We start from the raw sequence: 27,297 nt of genomic DNA, 5'->3' as shown, positions 1-27,297 counted from the left end.
CATTCAAACATTTATCAGTGAGTCCACTGTCTGCTCATCTAGCGTGTGCAGTAAAACAGCAGTAAAGCCCATTATTTGATCTCTAATGGAGAACTAGAGCTGAATCCCAGAGGCCTGGTGAAATAACCGCACCGAAGGGACGAGCATGGAACAGGAATATCAGCAGGATGTAATCATGTGAATCACGCTGACGTTGTTTTGATGTGAAACTGCTTTGTGTTTCAGGCCCAGAATAAAGAAACCGGTGTGTTAGCTGCAGCCAAAGTCATCGAAACCAAAAGTGAAGAGGAGCTGGAGGACTACATGGTAGAGATCGACATCTTGGCGTCCTGCAACCATCAGTACATCGTCAAACTGCTCGATGCCTTCTTCTACGACAACAAACTGTCGGTAAGAGAGTTAAATGGAGCAAACTGAGCTTTCTATAACACTACAAGGTGTGCTGTCAGTTTCTGAATTGCTCAGCGAGTTTAAATGAATCATCTTTGGAGACGTCATGCACACACCTCATCGGGTCATTCAGTGTTAACTCAACCAGAGGTCCCCTAGTGAAACAAATACATGAAGGAAGAAGAAAGCCAAAATATTACGTCATGGATGTATATCTACTATGTAATCCACTATTTTGTAGAGGAGGGTCAAAATAAAGCATCATTGTTATTTCTACACAGAGACTGGTAGGTTTAGTACTAAAATCTAAAATGATATTAAGATACATTTAATACTTCTTGAGTTACAGGCATGCAAACTTTGGAAAAAAAATCTTAGTGCTTTTTCGACATTGGCATATAATGCAATTATATTTCATTTTACCGACAGACCTAGCAATATTTGTTAAAATAACTTGATGCTGCCATCTTTCTGAAGTCATGTTTACCCTCCTGTAATTTGGCTCTATTATTATTATTATTATTATTATTATTATTATTATTATTATTATTATTATTATTATTATTATTATTTAGTCATTTAGAAGACGCTTTCATCCAAAGCGACTTACAAATGAGGACAACAGAAGCAATCAATTGTAGTATTATGCTGATGTTATAAATACTATATATACACATTTAAAAAATGACAAATGCATACAACAAAATTTCAAAACTTAACATTTAAATGAAAAAAGCTAAAAACAATTCAAAATAATAAAGAACAAAAGGTATAAGAGTATAACAATCATTCTAACATAACAAGCCAAACACCAAAAATATATATACACACACGCATTTATCAATTCAATATTCTTTCATTTCCATGTAGTTTGTTGAAGTACTAAAATAACTCAAACTAAAACTTAATAAAAAACCTAATCTCATGTGAAAATTGTCATTTTGTCGCCCCTCTAAAAATAGTGGATTACTTGGTAGATATACATCCATGATAAAAAAAAATATATATATATATATATTTTGGCTTCAGAGAATGTGTTTTAACTATTCCTCGATCTGACACATGATTTGCAGGTTTAACAGCTTAATATTCACTTTCCAAATAAGAACACAAACTTCCTTCTAGTATCAAATATTAAGCTTTAGATGAACCATATCGAGTGTATATCGTTTCACTGAAGTACATGCATAATTACATTTTCCATGATAATTTTCCCACTTTCTCTCTAAGAGGTGTTCACACAACTATTACCTGCCCAATCTGCTTTTAATGAGAATTGATGATTAACAGACAGCATTTACTGAAAATGTGCTTGGAGTCTTGAAGGTTTAAGACTGTGTGTGTGTTGGCTTATAAAATGCTGTTGTCACTCTTGTTAATAACTGAATGTAACCATATTCTACTTCTGTTTGGATGTTATGAATTTGATGATATGTGAATGATTTGCTTAACTCAGTAGTTCCCGTTGTTCGTCAGGGTGGGACCAGTAGCGGAGCGCTATATAGAAGTTGATAAGTGAATGTGGATGTTTGTAGTGGACTACTGTAACTCCTTAGACGACATGCTGTCATAGAAACTCTCTGTAAAAGCCAGTTTTCACGAGCAGCCGGTTAAAGCATTGCTGGAATTCCTCAGGGTGAAGGTAAATTTGCTCATCTGAAAGATGCGAGTCCTGATTTCCGAGTGATTGATGAAGGCTTCCTTTTCAACAAGCCTTAAATACTAAACACTGGGGAGCAGTGCTGGGTAGTAACGGATTACATCAGATGGCAAAGTAAGATCAAGATCATGTACAAGACTCCTTTAAAACAGTTTGACATTTAAAAGTACCCAGGGATGGTAATGACTCTAATTTAATTACATAAGGGCATAAAAGGAAAAAGCACATTTTCCAAATTCTGAGCAAACTTTTGAAACATTTAACCGAACGAATGATTGAGATCTAGTACAGTAACTATTTAAGGAATTCGGAGATTTGAAATATAAGGTGGCAATTTACCTCAAAGTGCCTTAACAATAAACACATACATATGCAATTTCCTCCTATGATGTAAAGAAGACCATGCCAATGATTGGTAAAATATACAATGATGGGTATGTGTTCTGCACCACAAACAAAGTGTAACGCTGCATGATAGACAGAGTCCAGTTTGCTTAATAAAGATGAAAATGCATGCATATATATACTAGGACACCATAAACCTTTATAAAGTCTTCTCCACGAGTTCCTTCTAGCCTCAAAGCAGTTTTTTAAACGATAAAAGAACCCCAATTTTGGTTTAAGCTTCTTCAGAAGATTATCAATGTGCACATTTTAAAAGCTAATTTTTCATCTAACCATATCCCTAAATATTTATATGACCCTACTCGTTCAATAGACTTTGGCTGGACTAGATCTGGTTTGCTTCCTTCTCTATAGAGTGCTGCAGGGATGACATTTTTTCAGACTAAAACCCAGAAACGAGTTTGCATTTTTAGCACTTCCGGTTCGTCGTCCCCAACTCCGTTGGTTTCTTTGACTATTTTTTTTTTAGCTAAATGCCCAAAATAAGGTCTGTGGCTATGATTTGCTTTTTCAGACTATACTAACTCAAACTAAAGACTGAAAAAGACTTGTCAAACATTAATGCTGGTGATGTTGAAGTCATGTGACCGTGGTGTAGTTCATTAATAACCTGCAGTTCGCTTCTGCCGAATGTATTTAGGCTTCAGGGTTATATAGTGTTGAACAAATTGTGTAAGAAGCATAATCTTTTGTTGATCACAGAGCTTCTTTTCTGCAGTGATCTAAAAGCCAATGGAAAATCCTATTGGGTAACTTCCAGGTTATATGTCATAAACGCAGTACATTGCTTTTAAGATGCAAATGTTTGATAGATTATTAATAGAGCTGTAATAGAAAAGTTCATAATTATCATTGACGCATTTCCTCATTAAAGCAAGAGGTGTTTTGTGGTGATCAGTAGACGCCTGGCATAGCTGTCTGAGCAAGATGTCATAGATGAGCATATTTGGGTGTGGATGAGACATCTGGTCGTGAAGTCTCTCGACGAACTGCATTCAGATGGGAATGTTTGTGGGGTTTCGTGAAAGGAAATAGCTGCACACTTGTTGTCAAACATAACGAGCACTTGTTCTTTTTAACTTGAGTGTGTGACTCTGCAGATGCTCAGACCTCAAGCATTGTTTATTTACATTTAGACGTAAGCAATGCACAACGGATGGCTAAAAGACTTGATTCAAGAGGAACCGTGATCATGGATTTTCCTTGATGCTCTGTGTGCTGACATGGAAACTGTACAGCCGATTTCTGTTGTTTTAATACTATGCCAATTAGCATGTAGTAAACAATAACACGTGTGTCAGGTTGCCTTGCAGAGCGTGTGAGACGAAAGGGGCATTTCTATTACAGAATAGACTTCAAAGCAATAATATTATATGTTGTTTAACCTTTTGAAATGTGCAAATGAAGTCTTACCTGTATCTTATTGTTCAGCTCTGATGTGACCGATCATTCCTTGACCTCCGCATCTTCACATTTATTTCTATTCATTTAGCTTTCTAAGTAATACACGTCAGTTCTCGTGCTCAAGTCCTCCATCATGACAAATTTAGGTACCTCATATCACTGAAGTATTATATATGTGTAATCTTTGGTTGGAAACGTAAACCTTTTTGGCAAAATGTTGTTCGTTTAAAAATAAATATATTTTTGGCAATTTTTCCTAGACATAAAAGGCAAAACAGACAAACAGGCCCATCAAATGATGTAAACATTAGTTTTTTTTTTTTTTTTTTGGCCATTTCTTTATTTAGAAAGTTTTTTTTATTAAAATAAAAAGCTCTAAATTGTTAAATATTTTATAAACTACATTTATACTTAGTAACTCTTAATCTGAAGTGTATAATATTTTGGTGTCACCAAACAGAATGGCAAAAACATTGACTATTTTAGTATGCAGAGAATATGCGGTCTATGCGTATTAAACTGGAATATATATACCATGGCCTGTCTGAATACTCTATTCTGATTGGCTGCTTTAATTGACACACACACACACACACACACACACACACACACAAAGAACCTTGTCATCACTGCTCCATGACTTCTCTTAATAAAATAACTGATAGTGAATCGATACATTATATATTTCTCAGCAACAGAGGGGTAAAGTTGTCATTGTTTGTTGAGAGAGATGCACAGTCTGCTGGTGGTTCTTTGCCTCCACGTCGTGCAATAAAATCATTTAATGCACAGCTAGCTGTGGATTGTCCCTTACATGTATATAGCATCACCTAACGTATTTTTTTTCCTGATTTGTTGTCGACTGAAGTCTGTAGCGGTCAGCAGCCATGTAAACATGTAACAGGTGTATGAAGATCTCTGGCCTCATGCATCAGTGCGCGCCATATCTCCTCGTGTCTTGGGATCTTCTGAACTCTTGTAAGCTGTCGCTCCTAAGAGCCAATTAAACAGCCGGATGAAGGATGTGAGCTCAAGCCTGCTGTCTCTCCTCCATCTGTGCGCTCACCGCCAAAACATAAGCTTCTCTGATCCTCTTTTATTGCCATCACACACTGTGCCTCCACATTATCAGAAATGAACGTTGAGTCTAGTATCTCAGCAAAGCTCAACAGTAGGATTGTTTTTACTGACTAGTACTTTTTGAAGACTGTGAAGAACATTAAATGGCTATAATCTGAACTTCAGTCAATGTTACTCAAGGTTTTGTCCCCTGCTGAATCACAGAATTTGTAATGGCTTTACTGGTTATAATGGGACTTGTATTGGTTTTAGTAGAAACTGTAATGGGTCTCTCCTGGTAATTGGTCACCTTCTATTGGTGGCTTGTTAAAATCAATACATCCTAATGGAATATGTCTCAAAACATACTACAGAAACCATTTTTAATGGTTAAAAATTGAAGGTTTGTAATGTTTGATGAAACCATTACAATTTTCTGTGATGGTTCTATTATTTTTTACAGCAGGGACAACGAAGCGTGATAGTGATGAACACATGAATTATTATACATGCTGTTTCACACACTATTAAAATAGTAGGCAGGTGGCTGTAAAGTTTCCACTCCCGGACAGCATGCTACATCCAAATCTTTTATTTTAAAGCATCAAGGAAAACCCATGATCTCTCTACAGGCACTTGGATAAAGTCCTTTAGCCATCTGTTGCATCTAAATGTAAGCGTGGAGCTCTGCACCAGTCAGGGGAAAGTGATAATCATCATGATTAATTATTCAGCAGGTTGAATAAGGTTCAGGGCACATGTCCAGAATCAGTCGAGTTATAGTCATTATTGACTCCGGCAGCTGTTAACAGTGTTGTGGAATGGTCTCGTTAAACCCTCAGTTTCTGTTTGTTTAACCTCTTATTGCATTTGTCTGAGATGTGTGTAGGCGCTCAAGGAATCTCACGTGTGTGAGTGTGACTCTGACTCTGTTCTTGTGGTCAGACTGGTTGTTCTGGCTTCCTGTGTCTGCGTGCATCAGTGTATGTCATCTGAAAGATTTCACACATTTCAGAAAGCAAGCAACCGATGTAGATGCCAGTGACTGGTTTCTCCAGTTTGCATTACATCGACAGGTGATACTGAAATTAAAGGACGTTTGCTTTATAATATATCTTTTTTTTTTTTGAGTCCAGATCTGTGATTCAAAAATGCATTTAAAGGGGTCATCTGATGTGATTTCACGTTTTCCTTTCTCTTTGGAGTGTTACAAGCTGTTTGTGCATAGATAAGATCCCTGAAGTTAAAGACTAAAGTCTCAAAACCAAAGAGATATTCTTTATAAAAGTTAAGACTCGACCACGCCCCTCTAAAATGACTCATTTAAACACGCCCCCACATGTCTACATCACTGTGTGGAAAGATTTGCATAACACCGCTCAAATGTATACGCAATGAAAGAAGGCGGAAGAGTAGTGTTTGTTTATCGTTTCTCCGATCACAAATGCAGACATGGTAATGTTTATGCGGTGCGATGCGTAAAAAGTCATTATAATCAGTTATGTCCCCACTGGATGTAACAAATGCCTCGTTTATAATGGGTTTTATTGTTTTTGTGTCGTCGCGCTGGGACACAGCATCACAATACGGTAAGGGGCGTATCATTTCCGTCTCACACTTGAGGTATTCGGCCAATCATAATGTACTGGATAGCTGGCCAATCAGAGCACGCCTCACTTTTCAGAACGATGAGCAGTTTTCATACAAGCTGTGACTTGAATACACCTCTTCTATGATTGAATATCTAAATTTAAATTTGATTTTGAAATGTTAAAGTGAAAAAATGCATTATACCCCATATGGCACAGAACGTATACTATTAGAGATATTTTGTAATATGTTCCAAAATAGACAAAAAATGGTCAAAATATATGGCTAATATAGGTTTTAAAATATATCTACATGATTATATTTTAAAGATGTTTTAGATACTGTACATGTCCTCATATTTTAAATATATTTTCAATTTAAATATATTTGTTCCGATTTTTTTATTTATTTATTTTTTTATGTTTGACGTATTTTCTTGCCCGTTGACATACATTTTGCATTTGGCATTTAAAGGTTTAAATTATTTATTTTCAATCTGAAAAATATATTTCATTAAGCCATGCTGTTTAACACATAATTTGTCATTTATATGAAATATACAGTATTTTTGGCCTATACAGTAAAAAAAAAAACCATTGTTTGAAATTTACACATTTGGAAACTTTATTAGTATTATAATAAAATAATTGTAAAATTCTGAAATAAGATATGAATATTGACATTAATTCAAAGCCCCCCCCCCCTCAAAACCAACATGAATACACATTGCTTTTCCCTTTTTCATACTTATTTGTCATTGACCCACAAATCATCAAATCCTGAATCTTTTAGTTCTGTGATATCTAGTGACTGTATTTTCAGGATCTTGTCATAATAACTCTAATGTTGGAAATGCTCTTCCTGTATATTCTCTCTGCAAACACAGTCATGTGTCTATTGTTTGAAAAGCGCCTGGATTATCCGTCAGGCCAGTGACTCATTGCGCAATGTTGGCTCAGAAATGAATATGCTGAAAGGGAGTCTTCTCTGTAGTACACAGTAGACGTGGCTATTTGCTGTCACTCAGCATTCATTCATCTATCCACCCGTTTTCCAAACAGCTTGTCCTATGTTGGGTATTGATGATGCTAGAGACTAACCCAGCGTCTCAGGCCATTGGAAACACCCTGTATGGGATCATGCAACCATTATATAATAGTGCGATCATGAGACAGGCAAACTTGTTTGGTGACATCAGCCTCATAATCTGCTGTCGTTTAGGGCGAGCACCGATTCATGTCTCTAGGGGCAAGGATTACTGTTATTAAAACTTCATTTTTGGGGTTGAACCCTGAGCCAGGTCCCAGTCCATATCTAGAGACCAGTATATTCTAGAGACTTGTATATTTTAATCTTAGCATGTTTTTAAGGCCAGTTAGAGTATGTGATTTTTGCGTGCATGTGTAGAGTTTTGCAAGAAGCTTATTGATGAATCATGACTTGTTTGTGAAAATGTATGCAGATTTTGTGTGTGTGAGCAGTTATTGAATGAAACCCAATGCCACTTTAGCTAGAAACCAGAGGCCAATTAATAACCACATAACTACCAACCAGAACACCCAAACTAACACACCTAGCAACCAACCATCCAGAGAATGTTAATGAATTTATAATTAATAGTATGATGTCCCTCATGTGTTTGTTTGTTTGTTGAGACTGTAAATACAGTCAAACCAGATATAATTTTTGATATTTTTTTACTAGGACACTATAGTTCATGTATGTAAGTGAGGATAGCAAAATAAAATGAACCGTGACACATTATATCCAAAAATTCTTCATACAGTGGACTTCCAGTAAAACTGATAATTTGGGACCAAAAGTATTCAGACACTTTGACCCGAGCATGTTTTGCTTAAGTGTTTTTTCTTTAATTGCTAATGCGACATTTTTACACCACAGACTGAACAAAATGAAGCATTGCTTGGTAATTGGTTGACCTAAATTATCTAATTGTTTACTTAAATTTAACAGCTGAATAATTTTGGTTAACTATAATCCATTAAATACCTTTCTATCAAAGTTAGGCATATTAGAAATTATCAAGATGAATTTGTTCCGACACAGTTTAACTCAGTTCTTGTCATATTTTATTACTATTTTCTAAACTGTAGCAAATAAAATGTGATAATGTGAGAAATGTTGAAGGTGTCTGAATAAGTTTTGGTTATAGAAAACCGCAGTTTTATTGGATTGTGCATTGGTTTGCTGGATTGATGCCATGTCTCTTTGCTTTGGTATGTGGTTTATGTAAAAACCTTGTCACTGTGTTATCTCCTCCATCACTAAATATACAGACACTTGTGTTTACCAGTCCACAGGGGTCGAGACATGAGGGTGGTGGGCTTTGCTTTGACGGGACAGTATTTCCATGAACAAATCGTTTTGAGTACTTTTGCCGCTCGGGATCTTCAAGACATTACAAACTCTGCTGTTCTGCTTGAACACTGAAGAATCTCTCTAACTTTGTACATTCCTAGAGATTCTGTTATCATTAATCACGTCGTTCCAAAGCCGTATGAATGACAGTGACAAATTAGGCCTCTTCCTCATACATTGTAATCATATGACTCCAGAAGAATAAATAGCTCAAAAGTCATGGACTAGTTTAATGCTGCGTTTATTGTGCCGCCTTGTGTATATAGTATGTGTTTGGAATGACATGTGATTACATAGTGACTATGGATGGGCATTTTTTTCAAAAAAAATATTGTATTGGAATATTTGGGTATGTAAAGTAAAATTTGAATAGTGTTTTATTTTTTTTTGTAATAATTACAGATCGAATATTCAAATATTTCACCATTTGTGCGCATCCCTTATAGTGACCTTTAACATGTCACAACCATGACCATGCAAGATGAAGACTCATCTTAAAGTAGGTCAACATGGATTGATTGACAGGCTTGATATTGGTGACACATTCCTTAAGTTTTACTCTCCTGAAGGCTCTCTCTTTCTCAGTTCCAGGGGAAATTCCTCTTACTTGTGTATTTGTATATACATTTTGATGGAACTGTTTGGAGAACTTGTAAATTCATATCAGTGACAGTCACATTACAGTATGTGAAGATCTCGGTCCGTTATTGTTTTGGCTGGCGATGTAAGGTGTAGGTTTTCTTGGCTCATGTTAAACAGGCAGTTATCCCATTAATATAGAGAGAGCATTGAGAAAGTGCTGGGAAATTGTCTAATGACTCAGGAAATTGCTTTGACTGCAAAAACAAAATGATTTAAGATGGTTATCCTGTTTTTATGACATAAGAGCCTATGATACTGAATTATTATTGGGCCTAACTTACTGTATATATTTTGCTAGAGGTAGGTTCATATTATTTATTTTTTAATTCAGCATTTTTGTTTTTATGTGGTGAGTAGTATTTATCTTTAATAGGGATGCACAATATTATCGGAACGATATCGGAATCGACCGATAATGGCTTCAAATGTAAACATCGGCATCGGTCCGATATGTACAATTTTATATATATATTTTAATCTTTATTACACAATCTGTAAATGTGTTCAAATAGAGGAACACAAACTGAAACAACACAGTCTAGAAATGCATGCACAGACTCAGTGACACTGAATAACTCAAGTTCCATAGACATAACAGTGATTTGAGTACATTTATTCTTCTAGCACATGTCCTAGCCAGGCGATGAACTAGTCTCTCTCTTTCATGCAAATGCCATTTTTTGTTCTATAACCTGCTGCAACTGTGACAGACAGCTGGACATTTTGTTCAGTTTCGTGTTCTTCTTTTTCTTAAGTTGTTATTTCTGCAGCGGTGGAAACTCACTGGTCCAAAGTTGTGTTCCACATAACTGTATAGTAAACCTCAGATTTGTTCTGATTGATTGTGATTGTGTAGAATTTCCCTTCCCATGTGCATAAAACACATTTCTGGTCATTGGAAGTTTGTTGTGTTGTGTCTGGTTAAGACGCAGTGTACATGATCAACATTCACTAAACTGTTTGTGAAGTTTAATCCATATATCAACAATTTTTCACCTAAATTATCATCATCTCTAGGTAATTTTTTCTTATCGAACCAGTCAGCCTGCCAGACTGATTCAATACACACGATGGGGAAAATCAGCAGTTGATTTTTAGCTTTAGTTTCAAAAGTTTGGGATCAGAAAGACTTTAGATGTTTTTTAAATTAGTTTCTTCTGCTCATCAAGGCTGCATTTATTTGATCAAAAATACAGTGAAAACAGCAATATTGTGAAATATTATGACAATATAAGTAATAGTTTTCTAAGCAGCTGTGCTGTTGTTTAATATTTTCTTTGAATCTGTGATACTTTTTTCAGGATACTTTTGATGAATAAAAAGTTAAAAGAACAGCATTTATTTAAAACAGAAATCGTTTGTACTAGTGCTGTCAATCAATTAAAAAAAATAAAAATAATAATTAATCTTTTTTTTCCCCAAAAATGAATCACGGTTAATCAGGATTAATCTCACCTAACATTAAAGTTTTTAAATATACTTTTATATTGCGATAATGTCGCATGCAATCTTCAAATTAATGTGCAAAAAACATAAAGACAGTATATATTTATATATTTGTTTAATGTCTGAAGGCGAATATCACTGACACCAATAATACTGATGTCTCTATGAAATCGACCGTTGATTATAGCCATTCAACATTGCAGTATAAACGAGATCTATCAATTTGAACATTTATTAAACTTTAAAAAATAACAATTTCTAATTTAAGTGAACTGAATCTTCACATGAACCCATTTTAATAAGTGTCATATTTACCAGTGCCCTTCAGTAGGTAGGATATTTACAGAAATTGAATAAAGTTATCAAACACTAAATACAGACTAAAGATTTCCTCCTTTTTTTTTGATGAACAGACGTCACAGCAGCTGGTTATTAGGTTGTTTTGGCTGCTATTACTTTAAGAGCTGCTGCTGCTGAACATGACGCGGATCGTGTTTTCTCACAAACGTAATTGTGCTTGAATATGAAATGATATACAGCATGCCAGTGCATTTGTGCGTGCAAATGAAGAGCATGTGTTACAAGCACAGTATAACGGCAGACAGGAGAGGCACATTTGTTTTTACTGACATATGGCCTGATGGCATCTCATCTGACCGCAGTTCACTGATGTGCTGCTGAAGCTCCTCGTCACCCGTAAAGATGTTCTGTTTCTAAATAAATGCAATTTTTCTCAAGAAAAAAGAGACCGAGGCAGCAGTTGTGAGTGGGGCAGCTAACCCTTGCCCCGCACCTGCGTTAAACTGGAAAAATTAATCGCATGCGCTGACGTGCTAATTTTGACAGCACTAGTTTGTACCAATACATTACTGTTCAAAAGTTTGGGGTCAATGTTTTTCTTTTTTGAAAGAAATTGATCATTTTATTCAGTAAGGATGTTAAACTGATAAAATGTGATGTAAAGACAACTGTTTCCAACACTGATAATAAATCAGCATATTAGAAGGATTTCTGAGAGATCATGTGACTCTAATGTAATGATGCTGAAAATTCAGCTTTGATCATAGAAATAAATTCGATTTTTACTATATATTCACATGGAAAACAGCTATTTTAAATTGTAGTAATATTTCACATTATTACTGATTTTACTGATTATATAAATGCAGCCTTGGCGAGGAGATAATTCTTTAAAATCTTCCTAATCCCAAGCTTTTGTATGAGTCATGAAGTCTCAAATAAACTGGATCAATCTGTCATTGTTCTCTGTTCTGTTTGCATACACTGCACCACCTTTTCCTGTTTACATCAAATGACTCTTTTCTTTCAAGTCCACTGAGTTCTGTGTCTGAATGAGCCAGAAATCTCTGTCCTGAACCAAACCGTCTCACGTCGTGCCTCATTTCCTCCCACAGATAATGATCGAGTTTTGCCCCGGAGGTGCAGTCGATGCCACCATGTTAGGTAAGACCTGTGCTTCCTATTGCTTTCCTTCATGTTATCGTTTTTATAAAAGCAGCTTCCTTTTGATGGTCTTGGTTATTAGCTCATGGGGGAGTAGGCAAACTCATTTTTCCTGAAGTTTAAACAGGATATTGCATTATTTGGGGTGTTTTATGAACACAGCCAGACAAGGTCACTTAAAGTTCATTGCCTTTGGTTACACCATCAAAACTCAAGTTTATTGAATATGCATGTTTGACATTGACATAATTTTCATTTTTAATCGAAAATACCTTTTAATAATTAAAAAAATCATTTTGTCTTTATATAATTTGATGCACTAGTCTGAAGATTTTGTTTGTCTTTCAGAGCTGGACAGGGGTCTTGAAGAGCCTCAGATCCAGGTGGTCTGTAAACAAATGCTGGAGGCTCTTCAGTATCTCCACAGCATGAAGATCATCCACAGAGACCTGAAGGCTGGAAACATTCTCCTCACGCTGGACGGAGACATTAAGCTAGGTTTGTATATAACCAAATCAGTCCGAGGGATAATTGATTTCAATCGGGTGCGGTTTAAAACTGACAACCACGATTATGATTTGTGCTGAGGTTTCTCTTCTGGATAAAGTCTATTTATTTGGTATCGTTTGTCTTTTTTTTTTTTTTTTCAAGCACACAAACTCATTCTAATTTGATGAAGGACAATAATTCTGTTGCAGAACCTAGTGAGCAGGCTTGATGCCTTCTAAGGGATCATCCTAACTGAATTGGAACAAGCATGATTGATTTAGAACACTCTACATAAGCAGCAACTCTGTACTAAGATTATTTTTATTTATTTTTATTTTATTTTAAATAAGTCTCTTGTGCCCATCAGGGCTGCATTTATTAGTTAAAAAATACACTAAAAATAAAATTTTTGTGATCAAAGCTGAATTTTGAGCATCATTACTCCAGTCTTCAGTGTCGCATGATCCTTCAGAAATCATTATTATATGCCAGTTTGCTGCTAAAAAACATTTCTGATTATTATCAATGTTGATGAGCAGTTTTGCTGCTTCATATTTTTGTGGAAGCCATAATACATTACCAATTAGTAGTAGTCAGTACCATTCGTATAATACTTTCATTCAGCAAGGACATATTAAAGTGATCAGGTGTGTGGCTGTGATGCCTTAAAATGCGGTCTAGTTAGGTTAGGATTTGTGACGGAGCAAAAGATCTCTTACTAATTCTTTCCTCTCTCACACCCTTGCACACACACACACACACACATTTCCTTGAAACATTGTATTGTATTGTATGAAGGTTGTGTTGTAAAGTACCACAGTTTGCCAAGAACTGACTTGTAATATTTCATTACACTTCTCTTCTCAAGTCTCACTGGATTTAGTGATTGAATGAGCAAATTATTCCCTCTGAATGCTGCTTCACGTGTAACCGAATGTGGCTTCGTTGTGTGCTGGTTAATGGTAGCTCAGAATGTCAGGCCAATGGATACTAGAGTATCAGGCTTTTAGTGCTTTCTGTGAGAGAAACATACTCGTGCTTCAGATGCGGTCCTTCAAACATCAGCTCCACACATGATTGAAGAGTCGTATCTGTGATAGCGGACACATAAATGTATATCCAAACCTTGCATTTGCTAGACAGACCAACAACAAAAAATCTAGCTAAAAAATACTGTCAAAGCCAGCAGCGAATCAGTATATTATTATGATTTCTGAAGATCATGTGACCCTGAAGACTGGAGTAATGATGCTGAAAATACAGCTTTGATCACAGAAATAAATTAGATTTTTACTATATATTCACATGGAAAACAGCTATTTTAAATTGTAATAATATTTCACCATATTACTGATTTTACTGTATTTTTGATTATATAAATGCAGCCTTGGTGAGCAGAAGATACTTATTTAAAAAACATTACAAATCTTACAAACCCCAAACTTAACATATCAAATGAAATCGTATGCAATATCTATTAGAGATTTTACAGAATATAATGTGACATTTTTGAAACTGGGATGAAATGTTTATGTAATCCAACATTTCTACTTGTTTCAGCGGATTTTGGAGTTTCTGCAAAAAACACCAAAACTCTTCAACGACGAGACTCTTTTATCGGGACGCCATATTGGTAAGTGCTATAAATCACTGCGATTATTGGGCAAGTGCAGTTGAAACCGCTCAAGGTTGATCTAATTAGAGCATCAATTTAATATTTACAGCAGTCTGTTAATGTTTACTTCAGTCACAGACCGGCTCGTCAGGCAAGTCACTAAATAAAAGTAATTATAATTAATAATAGCAGGTTTATTACATAATAATGACTAAATAATAACATATATAAGAACAAATAGACTTAAGCAAAATTATAGGGATGCATCAAAATTAATTTTACACCGAAGCACCAAAACCAACATTAAAGTTTTAATTTCACTGATAATCGAAAACAAACAAGGTTTTTTAATAATCACATTTTAATTGCATACAAGACAAGACAGATTTTAATTATATAACTACTCCAGTTTGTTGTTTAAATGTAAACATTTAGATGGTGGTTGTAGTAAAAGCTTGTTTTCATGACATTTATTCAAACATGCATTTAATAATGAAGAAAAAAGTTTAATTGATGTATAACAAATATATAGTATAGTGCATGCATTTAGCAAAATGATAGAATGCTAACTGACTAACCAGTTATGGACAGTGGATGGCTTTCTAGAGGTTTCCAAGCTCTTTTATTGATGTCTTTCTGTGGTTGAAAGATTGACTGATTACATGAGACATGATTCATTTCAGGAAGTTGTTCTTTTTTTTCCAACACCTTCAGATGTTCACTCGTGTTTATTTTGTGGCATAGCTAGTAGTAAAGAGGAAGAGATGATCGGTTCATGTGCCTCTTAATCTGAGCTCGAATGAATTGTCAGTGTTTCTGATCAATAATTTCAGCCCTCCAAAATAGTTTCAGTGCATAATGTAATTATATAAAACAGAATTATTATTAATAATTACACATTTCTTGAGATTCCAACAAAACTAATAGAAAGGGGCAGATTTGTTGTGTCCCACAGGACTAAAGCAGTCATTAACTAGAGTTCAGTTTGAATGTCCTGAAATTAAATATCTTTCTTACCTTTGTGCTTCCTTTTAAGTGCTTTATCTGACTCGTAAACAAACATAATCAATTCTATTAGTGGCTTGTATTAAATTCTTAAAGTCACTGGCTAACAGTGCTTGGTAGATGACTTACAAATTGTAGTCCATTACTGAATACAGAATTACATGCTAAGAACTTAATTTGCATGCACAAACAACTTTAAAACCGATTTTCTCAATATTTTAGTTTTTTTTTGCACCCTCAGATTCCAGATATTCAAATAGTTGTATCTCGGCCAAATATTGTCCGATCATAACAAACCACACATCAATGGAAAGATTATTTATTCAGATGTATTGTATAATTCTCAATTTCATAATTTACCCTTATGACTGGTTTTGTGGTTCAGGGTCACATAATAATTAGTGAAAGTCACTGGATATGATGTATTATTTCACAGCTTGAATAATTAGTCTCATATATAATATTGCATTGTATATTTTCATTAATTCCTGTGAACGTATGTGAGCCCTTTGGTTTTGGTCTGAGCAGCTCTGATGTCTCCTGTATGTTCAGGATGGCTCCAGAGGTGGTGATGTGCGAGACCATGAAAGACGCTCCATATGACTACAAAGCTGACATCTGGTCGCTGGGCATCACGCTGATCGAGCTGGCTCAGATAGAGCCGCCCCACCACGAGCTCAACCCCATGAGGGTCCTGCTAAAAATCGCCAAGGCTGAGCCTCCCACCCTGGAGCAGCCGGCCAAGTGGTAAGCCACAGAGTCCAGGGGGCATGGGAGTAACCGGCTGAGATTTTAGAGACTTACATCATTACTGTAACCTTCCTTCCGAAGATGGGCTGTTCTGTGAGCATAGCTGTGGCTTGTTTCTTAGATTTATAGCTTTTAACATTTCTAGAATATGACTGGCTGTCGAATGGTATTTTATCAGCATTACACAACAAAAGATTGCATCTCCCTCTCGGGCGAATGTTTAATGGTTTTGTATATTTTAGGTCGATGGAATTTAAGGATTTCCTGAAAAAATCTTTGGACAGAAACCCTGAGACGAGGCCAACGGCTGCTCAGCTTCTAGAAGTAAGGAATCTCACACACACACACACACACACTTGTCATGTGTCCGTGTACTGTACATCACCGCTGCTCTCGTGTAATTTAACGCAAAGGCATTTCGAGACAGTAGTGTGTGCAAATGAAAGCATGTGAAGGAAACGGCTCAAACCCCAAAAGGTCTCAAGGCTTCCTGTGCTGCTGGATGAAGGGAATTACAGCAATTTGCATTCTTCCTTTAGGATATTTCTCCACCTCCACCCCTTCCGCTGAACTAAACACTTGAGGAGTTTACAAAAGGAAAAAGATCCTGTACAGTAGATGTGCTGCTTTGAAAAAGGCCCAGAAATTTCTCTGTGTAGTTTTTACATTTATTAGTAGTTTTTTTCCTGTTTTATAGATAAGTATATTATTAAATGTTACACTATGGTTCAGAGATAAAGAGTGGTTTTCATGCATCAAAGCAATAAAACGTTTAAGGCAGCTTTAATGGGGTTTTTTTTGTACATTTTAAAATGTTTAATTTTTTTCTTAGAAGACACCCACTAAAATGTTATTCAATGTAACAAGACATCATTAAAAGCCTTATTTTGGAATCACAGTAAAGCCCTAATAAAAACTAATCGATTGTCATTTTAAATCTATGCCACTGTCCTTCAAACCACTAGATTTTACCCATTTGTCAGCAAAATCTTAGAAAATATAATACAATTTAGTAGGATCACTTTTCCTTTTTATATAGAGGTAAAAATAAGTAGGTTGTTTTATTTTTGCATAAATATATCTGTTCCGCTGAATGGCGATAGACATTATTTCACCCATATTTTGACTTTTTTTCCACATAAGTTATTTGAAACATTAAAGTACACGCTTAAATTGCATTTAATATGCTTTCTAAGTATATATAATCACTTTTGGGAATTTAATTTGATGCCGATAGTAGGGACGTAACTATTCACTCAACTCACGATTCGATTCACAATTTTTTATTTTTTTTTTACAAAATGAAATTTAAGTCATATAATAAATGTCCTTTTATTATTGCTTGGACAAAATGCAGCATGTTTCTTTGTGAAATTGAAATATAACACTATAATATAGCACTTGCATATTATTGATCTTTTGTTGGTTTTGCTTCTATTCTCCTCATTTGTAAGTCGCTTTGGATGGAAGCCTCTGCTAAATATAATGTAAATGTAAATAACATAACTAAATTGAAATTTTAATACAAGCTCCAAATCATAACACAAATAAAAGAAATCTCTTCATATAAACAAAATAAGGTTTTGTCTGTGCTCTTTCCATTTAAAATGAGAGGCAACCACTGCATTTTAATCATCATCCAAACAAAGATGCTGCATACATGCAACATGAGCAGTTTTTAATCTAAATTAGGTTGTATTTCGAAATTTGAAGCAAAAACAGAATGGTCTTCAGTTTTGTTAAACTATACATAAAAAATATCTGCATAAAGCAGAAACAGCAGACGAGCTGAATGAGACGCAGATGCAGCCTCTGCCAGCAGGTGGCGCTTCAAGCGTTTCCATGGTTTCCGCTGTGAACAAAGCAGCGCTGCACTTATAAACTTTAATATGCATTATACAGATGCAAGATAAAAATAACACACACCATCTAAACTTTTCTAAAGACAGCAAGTTCCCCTCAGACATATAAACTCGCGATGTGTTTAGCATCTCAACCGATTTGAATCGTCACATATATGAATCGATTTTCAACCGGCTCTCGGTTAATTGTTACATCCCTAGCCGATAACAAAATGGGTCGTCTCTTCTTTGACCCATTTACTTGTTTGTTTGTTCACTATTATTATTATTATTATTATTATTACATCAATAATTTATTTGTAATTCCTACATAAACTATAAATAATGTTTGGCTGGTAAATTCTCTTGCTATTGGCACAAGTGTTAGGTTAGAAGTCAATTCTGGACATCTGCAGAGCAGCCACTGAATATAAAGTGACTTCAGCTCATGTTCTGATAGCACTCTCTCTTCTGGGTGTTTCATATGCTCTGCTGCATACAAAGCAGCCTGCAAGACAGGTGTTTGTTGGGCTGAAGGTGACATTGATATGCGGTACATGCTTTTCTGTGAAGAGTTGTGTGCAAAGTTCATATGTCATTGTTATATCCTGAGTGCCAAACATTTACTGCAAAGTCAAAGTGTTTATAGGCCGGTCTGTAGTTTAAAGCTAATCATTGAAACCAAGGTGGTCTTTAACACACCTGAAACAGCATCACATGCATTTAAGGGCATCATATGCATGTTCCACAAAGGCAACTTTTACACCGTGTCAGTGTTAGACACAGTCATCCAGGCAACACGTGCAGGCTATTTATCTTATAATCGGGATGCATTGGCTGTAGTTGCGGTCATCGGTGAGGGTAACTGATATTGCTGGCTGTAGGTTTTTAACGCTTGAGTCGCCCTCACAAACGCTCGGCAGCTGGGACGCTTCAATTAAACAAGGTGCAACTCAGCTGAATAATAGAGGAGAGCAGTGTTTCTCTCCATTACACTGATGCTTTCACAGTTCAGTACCTGAGCATCTCCCAACCTTCATCTAACTCTGCGCTTCTCCTAATTAAACCCTAGACTCTCATTTCATTTTTTTTAATGACCTGCCAATTCTGCTGAGTGCAAGTGTATTTGAAGTGAAATAACATGTTACAACAATCTTAGAGGTCAAGGATGGGCATTTCTGCCAGAACCACATGACATTAATTAATATGGCCCCTTTAAAAAATAATAAAAATCATACTCTGCTACAGCAGAGTTTCCCAAATTGGGGATTGTGAGTTGATGTACGCAGGGATTGTGTGATTATGAGGCGCCGGGCTAGACGAAAGTGAAGCGAACGCAGAGAGAGAGAGCAACAGTGCGTGAGAGATATGGATACTCATATTTGATAAGGGTACAGCGAAGCAGTGTTGCCAGGGTCGCGGTTTCCCGCACAATTGGGCTATTTTAACAATACAGTCACGGGAAAAATGACAGAGCCGTGGGTTACGGTTTTGGGCTATTTTTATAATGTACCGCGGCCGCCCAATGTATTCACATGCGATCGCAAAAGGAAGTTACAAACACTCGATGGTGGTTTAAAGTGAGTTCTGAGTAAAAGTGCACTATTAATCTCATAAATTGTCTTGTGAAGCATGATGTTAGCTCTAATGCACCTGCAGAACAGCTCCAATTCTTCTTCATAATGCATTTTATCATAGTACTTCATGTAAGGTCGCAAGAAAATGTTTTGTATTTATTTAGAAATACTTTTGATAGTAGTTGGGTAAATGTGTTCTGGGATTGAAGCGATGTGGCTTTAGTAACTGATTTATTGTCAGTATAAAGGCTGATAATGGCTGAATTAAAACTAAAGAATAATAAGGATTATGTCTCATACTTTGCGGAGATGTGAAAGATTGTTTCCTTAAACTAGTTTGTCATGCTTTTCTTTATTTCAACACATTTACAGGTAAATCCTAGTATTTATTGATTGACAGAAAAATTTGTGTTTTTTTTCCGCCAAGTTTAGTAAATATTCAATAAATATATTTCTAAAGGTGCTGTTGACATGAAATTTTCACCAGATGTCGGTAACAACCCAAGCGATCCATACATACAAAGAAAACAAAACAATAATAACTTGGCGGAAAAAAACAAACAAAAAAAAAACACCAAATTTTTATTGGAGTAAATAACAAGATGAAAGACTTCAAACAAACTAAATCTACAAGTCATTTTTTGGCAGATATTTAAGATTAAAATGAAATGAAGGCATCAATATGATTCACATTCCAGCTTTGCAAACAGACGGCTATAGAGAGGCACACAAATACACACACACCTCCAGAAAAACACACAGCAGGTCATGCGTGTGTGTGTAGGTAAGAAATGTCCATTCACAGGAGATAACATATAACATTTTTTTGATTGCATTTCTTTTCTAAACAATGTAGAACATGTAAAGCAACATACATTTTGATAATTGTTAATGGTTTGATTCAGTTTGATGACAATCTGAGACACTTTTCAATGAGTAGAAAGACACACAAACAAAACAAATAAATTAATCTCCCAATTTCCATTCTCCGGCTCATGTTATTTATTGTGCGTGCTGCTTAAGGTGGCATGTTATTGTTTTGCACAATAAGTCTGTACTGTATTCCGAATAATCTTTCCATGTGTGTTTCAGCATCCTTTTGTCAGTTCGGTGAAGACCAACCGTCCGCTGAGAGAACTGGTGGCCGAGGCCAAAGCCGAGGTGATGGAGGAGATCGAGGACAACCGTGAAGAAGCAGAAGACGAGGACCCTGCTGACCCCTCATCTGTACGGGTCCCACATTTCTCTCTCATCACACATCTCTCAGTATATACACCGGGTTAAATAAGTATTGAACACGTCACCATGTTTCTCAGTAAATATATTTCTAAAGGTGCTGTTGACATGAAATTTTCACCAGAAGTCGGTAACAACCCAAATAATCCATACATAGAAAGAAAACAAAACAAATAAGTTCAGAAATTAAGTTGTGGAATAAAATTGAATAACACAGGGGAAGAGGTATTGAACTACTGAAATGTGTTTAATACTTAGTACAAAAGCGTTTGTTGGGAATGACCGCTTCGAGACGCCTCCTGTAGCAGAAACTAGTGGCATGCGTTGCTCAGCTGTGATTTTGGCCCATTCTTCCACACAAACGGTCTTCAAATCTTGACGGTTCTGTGAGTCTCTTCTATAAACTCTGACCTTTAGTTCTTATTTTCTATTGGATTCTAGTCGGGTGATTGGCTGGCCGTTCTAGCAGCTTTATTTTCTTCCTCTGAAAATGATCCTTGGCTGTGTTTGGGATCATTGTCATCCTTGTTTCTTCTTCATCATCCTGGTACTGTAGGAGTTGGGACTGAACGGCTAATATTACACTGACGAGGGGCAGGATTGCTTTCTATTTAAAGATAGATTTCAGCTGGTGTCTTGGCTTTCTATGCCTTTTTGTGCCTCCCTTTCTTTATGCGTTTAATACTTTTTCCCTGCGTCATTCCATTTTATTACACAGAACTTAATTTCTGAACGTATTTGTTTTGTTTTCTTTGTATGTATGGATTATTTGGGTTGTTACCGACATCTGGTGAAAATTTCATGTCAACAGCACCTTTAGAAATACATTTACTGAGAAAAATGGTGACGTGTTCAATACTTATTTTACCCGCTGTACATGCTGATAGAGAGCACAAATAATGCACTGCTCATGGAAAAGTGCTCATGGCATAAAGAGAGACACATCTGTTTAGTGCATTGACAACTCTAATTGTTATTGTATGGCAAGTTTATTCTGTGATTCAGTGCAGGTGTGAAAGACAAAAGCAGAACATACAGCACAATGCTTAGAACTCAATGAATTATGCAGATATATGCTCATTTTGATTATGTAACGGCGTATATCGAGGGTTGAGAACCAGAAGGGTGTAAGTGACATTTCACCAACTTTACAGGTGAGCCAACAAAATTTTTTCCATAGTTTGATCTGACTTTGTGTACTGATTTCAATTGTTTATAATATAATTTTGTACACTCATGGATGACAGTACTTTTGCCAGTAGAAAGAGCTCATTAAGAGCTTTCATATGATATATATATTTCCATTTCACCAAAAATGTCACTTATGCCCTTCTGGTTCTCAACCCTCGATATGATGTATACAGAAAGCACATTTTTGTACACAATATACCTGGATGATCATTGCCAAAATTAGATGTATGCACCAGAGCAGGGAATTCTGTATCCCACAATGCAATGCATTGTTGAATTAATTACAGACAGATCTCTTAAGGTCCTTGCACACGGAGTCTGAAATTGTTTTTCTTTTCATTTTTCCTATTCGTCATCCTTTCCTCTCAAAATGCATGCTGTGGATGCGAAAAACAGAACATTTAACCCTATCCAAGATCAGATGAGATGCTGTATGGCCATAAGCTAATGTTTCCCTTAACATTAAAAAAGATAATGTAAAGTCTTAATTCACTCAATTCTACAAAATGATGCCTTAAAAAGTTATTTAAAGTAAAAAGTCTTCGATTCTTAGTCATGATGGCAATGCATTTTTTATTAAGAGAACATATTGACACATTATGTTCCCTTCAGTTTATTCCTTAAATTGTTTTTACTTGGTCTTAAAAAGGTCTAAAATCTTACATTTACCTCTAGAAAACTTGTAGAAGCCCTTTTGCATGGTTGCCAGGTCTGCAAAACAAAACCAGCCCAATTGCAATTCAAAACTAACCCAACTGCATTTTTCCCCTCCATCCCCTCAGTCGAAATAGTCGTGGTTTTAATCCACGACTAAAAAAACAACCTGCTGCAATGATGTAAAAGTAGCCTGATTCCCGCTGTAAAACCAAGGACTTGGCAACACACTGTCCTCTAGTTCCCATCAGCCCGTGTCTCATGGGCATCAGGCGCCACTTCACCTCGATCTACCATTATAACACAATGTGGTTGTGACATCTCTTCCACTCATGTAATCAGACTGTAACAGGACAGTGCCCCCCCACCCAGCTTTCACATTAGCGTCTCCATTTAAAGAACTCTTCTAGGCTGTTTGCAGTAAATGTGTTGACATGGCACAATGGTACAAGCGTTCCAAAATAACCCTTAATACACTTCCTCCTCCGCTTCTCATCTGGCCTTCATGTGAAAAATGAAACAAAAGACATGCCGTCCACATTTCTTTAGAGTTAAATAAAGCCCAGGACAATTGGTTCCTGGTTCTGGCAAAGAGTTATAAGGGTGAAGGCCTGCAGCTGTGTATGAGTTTACTGACAGTCTCTGGCCTGTCGCCAGCTTTAGCGTCTTTATTAAAAGCAGTACATCTTCTCTGTGTGTTCTCAGTCAGCTTTAGTGCAGGCACTGGGGGCTCAACCTTAGCGTTGCCGGTTTACTCTGGCAAACCGTAGTAAACCTGTGAAGTGTGACAGATGCAGTACTTCACAATAATTCAATTCAAGTTTATTTGTATAGCGCTTATCACGATGCAAAGCAGCTTTACAGAAAATTCAAGTTTCTACATTATATTTAGTAATAGCTTATCATCTCAACGACATGTAATCAAACAGACGGTGAACACTATTTACAGCAATGATTGTTGCAATCAAACTTATAGCAAATTTTTGTATTTTTATTAGACTGACAGAGTGGTTTATTTTGAAAATAGTCAAACCAAAAATTATTCAGACACCAGATATATTTTTGATATTTTTTATAAGTGGGTGCAGGGAAGTATAATTCATAAATGCAAGTGAGGATAGCAAAATATTAAGTAAACTGTGACATATTATACCCCAAAATTCTCCATACAGTGGATTACCAGTAAAATTTGGGATCAAAAATTTTGATCACTTTGACCTGAGCATGTTTTGCTGAAGCGTTTTTCTTTAATAGCTTATGCGACCTTTTTCCACCACAGACTGAACAAAATGAAGCATTGCTTGGTAATTGGTTGAGATAAATTGGTATTATCTAATTGTGTTCTTAAATTTAACAGCTGAATAATTTTAGGTTGATTGTAATCCATTACATACCTTTCTATCAACGTTATCTGACATTAAGATGAATTTGTTCTGACACAGTTTAACTCCGAGTTCTTGTTATATTTTAGTACCATTTTCAAAACTATTGCAAATAAACTGTGATATATGACCATGGACCACAAAACCAGTCATAAGGGTACATTTTTTTCGAAATTGAGATTTTACATCATCTGAAAGCTAAATAAATAAGATGTTAGGATCGGACAATATTTGGCTGAGATACAACTATTTGAAAATCTGGAATCTGACAGTTGTCAAATGAAGTTCTTAGCAATGCATATTGCTAATTGAAAATTAATTTTTATTATATTTACAGTAGGAAATTTACTAAATATCTTCATGGAACATGATCTTTACTTAATATCCTAATGATTTTTGGCATAAAAGAAAAATCAATAATTTTGACCCAAACAATTTGTTTTTGGCTTTTGCTACAAATATACCCCAGCTCCAGGTTCACACACAATGTGAGATGTTGAAGATGAATTTTGGTTGAGAATGTAATTGTCAGGCTTTTATGTCACACAAGCCACTTTCTGTCTGTGTTCTTTCTAGGCCCCCATCAAAGACCCGTCAGAAACCAGTGAGACCAGTTTATATGGGGACCATCACCACAATCAAGCTTCAGTGGAGCTTGAGGAGGAGTCCAGTACTCCAGAGTCCACCGAAACTCCTTTGAAAGAGCAGGATGATCTCAGCGACAAGTTTCCAGAGGAGGATCACGACAAACCTGAGAGCGAGGCGTCAGGGAAGACCTCCAGCTCTGACTCCGGCATCGAGGATGGAAAAAGCACACCCACCTCCGAAGACGGCTCCAAAGCGGTCGAGATCAGCTCAGAACCAGAGCTACCTTTAAATAGAACGGCAGAACCTTCAGAGACATCAGAATCTTCCTCAGAAACCACGGAGCAAGCCTCAGAGAAACCGGAGGAACCGGAGAAGGAAGAAGCTCATGGCGCAAGGGAAATGCCTAGCCAGCAGCCGCATGCCATTCTGAACCAAACCGAGTCCAAAGAGCCGACCAATCGCATGTCTGGGATCAGCGACAGATCCTCACTGGGTGCTGAGGATGTGGAAATGTTATCGAATGGCAGGTTATCAAAACGATACTCTGATGTGACGAGCGAGAACATGGACATCAGCTTGAACCTGTCAGGTGATATGTCCGTCAACAAAGACTTGGGCACCATCTCTTTACGGGTGAGTCTGCGTTTAAGTCATGTTTTCATATACAGTGGTGGCCAAAATGATACTGTCTTTTTACGCGTCGCATCGCAACATTACCATGTCTGCATATTTATATATTGCAGAACCTTATATTTAACTTATGGCAAAATTTGGTAATTCTGTATGTTGTCTGAGCGTTGGCATCCTCTGAGGGGTTGGCATTATCTTTCTTCAGGTGTTCGGTCATCTCCGATCATTTAAGGGTTGGATCCAGACTGAAGCTTCTGTCATTCCTAGTTACCACGGGATGTTAATCAGAAACAGAGAAACAAATAGAGACATAATTAGCGTAGCTGCTGTTCCATCTAAGCAAACATGATTTGTTCAACCCAAGCTAAAGAATAATAATAATGTACATTTGATCAGCTATAACTGCAGTACAAGATTATAAGATGCATTATGTGAATGCTTGGCTAAAGAGATGTGTCTTTAATCTAGATTTAAACAGAGAGAGTGTGTCTGACCCCCGAACGCTATCAGGAAGGCTATTCCAGAGTTTTGGGAGCCAAATGTGAAAAAGCTCTACCTCCTTTAGTGGACTTTGCTATCCTAGGTACTACCAAAAGTCCAGAGTTTTGCGACCTTAGAGCGCGGGTTGGATTGTAGCGTGGTAGAGGACAAGTTAGATACGCAGGAGATAAACCATTTAGGGCCTTATAGGCAAGTAATAATATTATGTAAATAATACGGAACTGAATAGGTAGCCAGTGCAGAGACTGTAAAATTGGGGTAATATGATCATATTTCTTGACCTGGTAAGAACTCTAGCCGCTGCATTTTGGACTATCTGTAGCTTGTTTATTGAAGATGCAGGACAACCAGCTAGCAGTGCATTACAATAGTCCAGTCTAGAGCTCATGAATGCACGAACTAGCTTTTCTGCATCAGAAACAGGGAGCATGTTTCGAAGCTTGGCAATGCTTCTAAAATGGAAGAATGCTGTTTTTGTAACATGGGAAATATGATTTTCAAAGGACAAGTTGCTGTCTAATATAACACAGATTTTTGACTTTAGAGGACGTGACAGTACATCTGTCTAGTTGCAAATTGTAATCCAAGAGATTCTGTGTACTGTTTTTTGGTCCAATAAGTAATATCTCTGTCTTATCTGAATTTAATAGGAGGAAATTACTGGTCATCCAATCTTTAAATTTTTTTACACAATCTATTAGCTTAGATAGTTCAGAGGTTTCATCTGGTCTTGATGTATGTAGTTGAGTATCATCAACATAACAATGAAAACTAATCCCGTATTTTCTAATAATATTACCAAGAGGCAACATGTATATTGAAAATAGCAGAGGACCTAGGACAGATCCTTGTGGTACTCCATACTTTACTGGTGATAATTGAGATGTCTCCCCATTTAAATGAACAAAGTGGTAGCGATTGGACAGGTAGGATCTAAACCATCTTAAAGCCTGTCTTTGAATACAGGTTTAGTTTTGTAATCGATCTATGAGTATGTCATGGTCTATAGTGTCGAACGCAGCACTGTTACAACAACAAGCACTACTCTACACTGCTCAAAACTCGCGTTTGAATCGTCAGTGGCAAATTCTTTAAATAAGAAAACGTACTTACAGGCTGTGAAGAAGCGCCAGACTGTCCTTGCAAAGTTGGAATTGCCCCACTTTATAGAAACAGCCTTTGTGTAAGCCAGCATTGTAGGCTACTCTTCCAGCATCAGGGAATAGTCCTCCGTAAAATGCGCTGCACACCCTCTAATATTAGTGTTGTACTCTTCTGGAACAGTGCTGTAAATACAACTTAACCACTGATTTCTAGCTGTGTCCTCTTTGGGAACACAGCATCTCCAGGACATGGCGCCGGCGGCAGCAACAATGCTACAGCCAAAATAAAAATCACG

At 36.5% G+C, this 27,297-nt stretch overlaps 1 protein-coding gene across 1 annotated transcript in view; it reads left to right on the top strand.

The window, feature by feature from the left end:
• stk10 (serine/threonine kinase 10) overlaps nt 1–27,297 on the top strand; it is a 50,949-nt gene that overhangs the window by 8,971 nt on the left and 14,681 nt on the right. The window contains exons 2-9 of the mRNA XM_079405919.1: nt 226–390; nt 12,391–12,439; nt 12,788–12,937; nt 14,489–14,561; nt 16,101–16,295; nt 16,541–16,622; nt 20,809–20,943; nt 24,756–25,400. Coding sequence (XP_079262045.1) covers nt 226–390; nt 12,391–12,439; nt 12,788–12,937; nt 14,489–14,561; nt 16,101–16,295; nt 16,541–16,622; nt 20,809–20,943; nt 24,756–25,400 — 1,494 coding nt within the window. The remainder of the gene's footprint in view (nt 1–225; nt 391–12,390; nt 12,440–12,787; nt 12,938–14,488; nt 14,562–16,100; nt 16,296–16,540; nt 16,623–20,808; nt 20,944–24,755; nt 25,401–27,297) is intronic.

This window comes from Barbus barbus (assembly GCF_936440315.1).
Source record: "Barbus barbus genome assembly, chromosome: 43".
In the NCBI taxonomy this organism is placed as follows: Eukaryota; Metazoa; Chordata; class Actinopteri; order Cypriniformes; family Cyprinidae; genus Barbus; species Barbus barbus.
The sequence above is the reverse complement of the archived record's forward strand: the minus strand, read 5'-3'. Positions and strand labels throughout refer to the sequence as shown.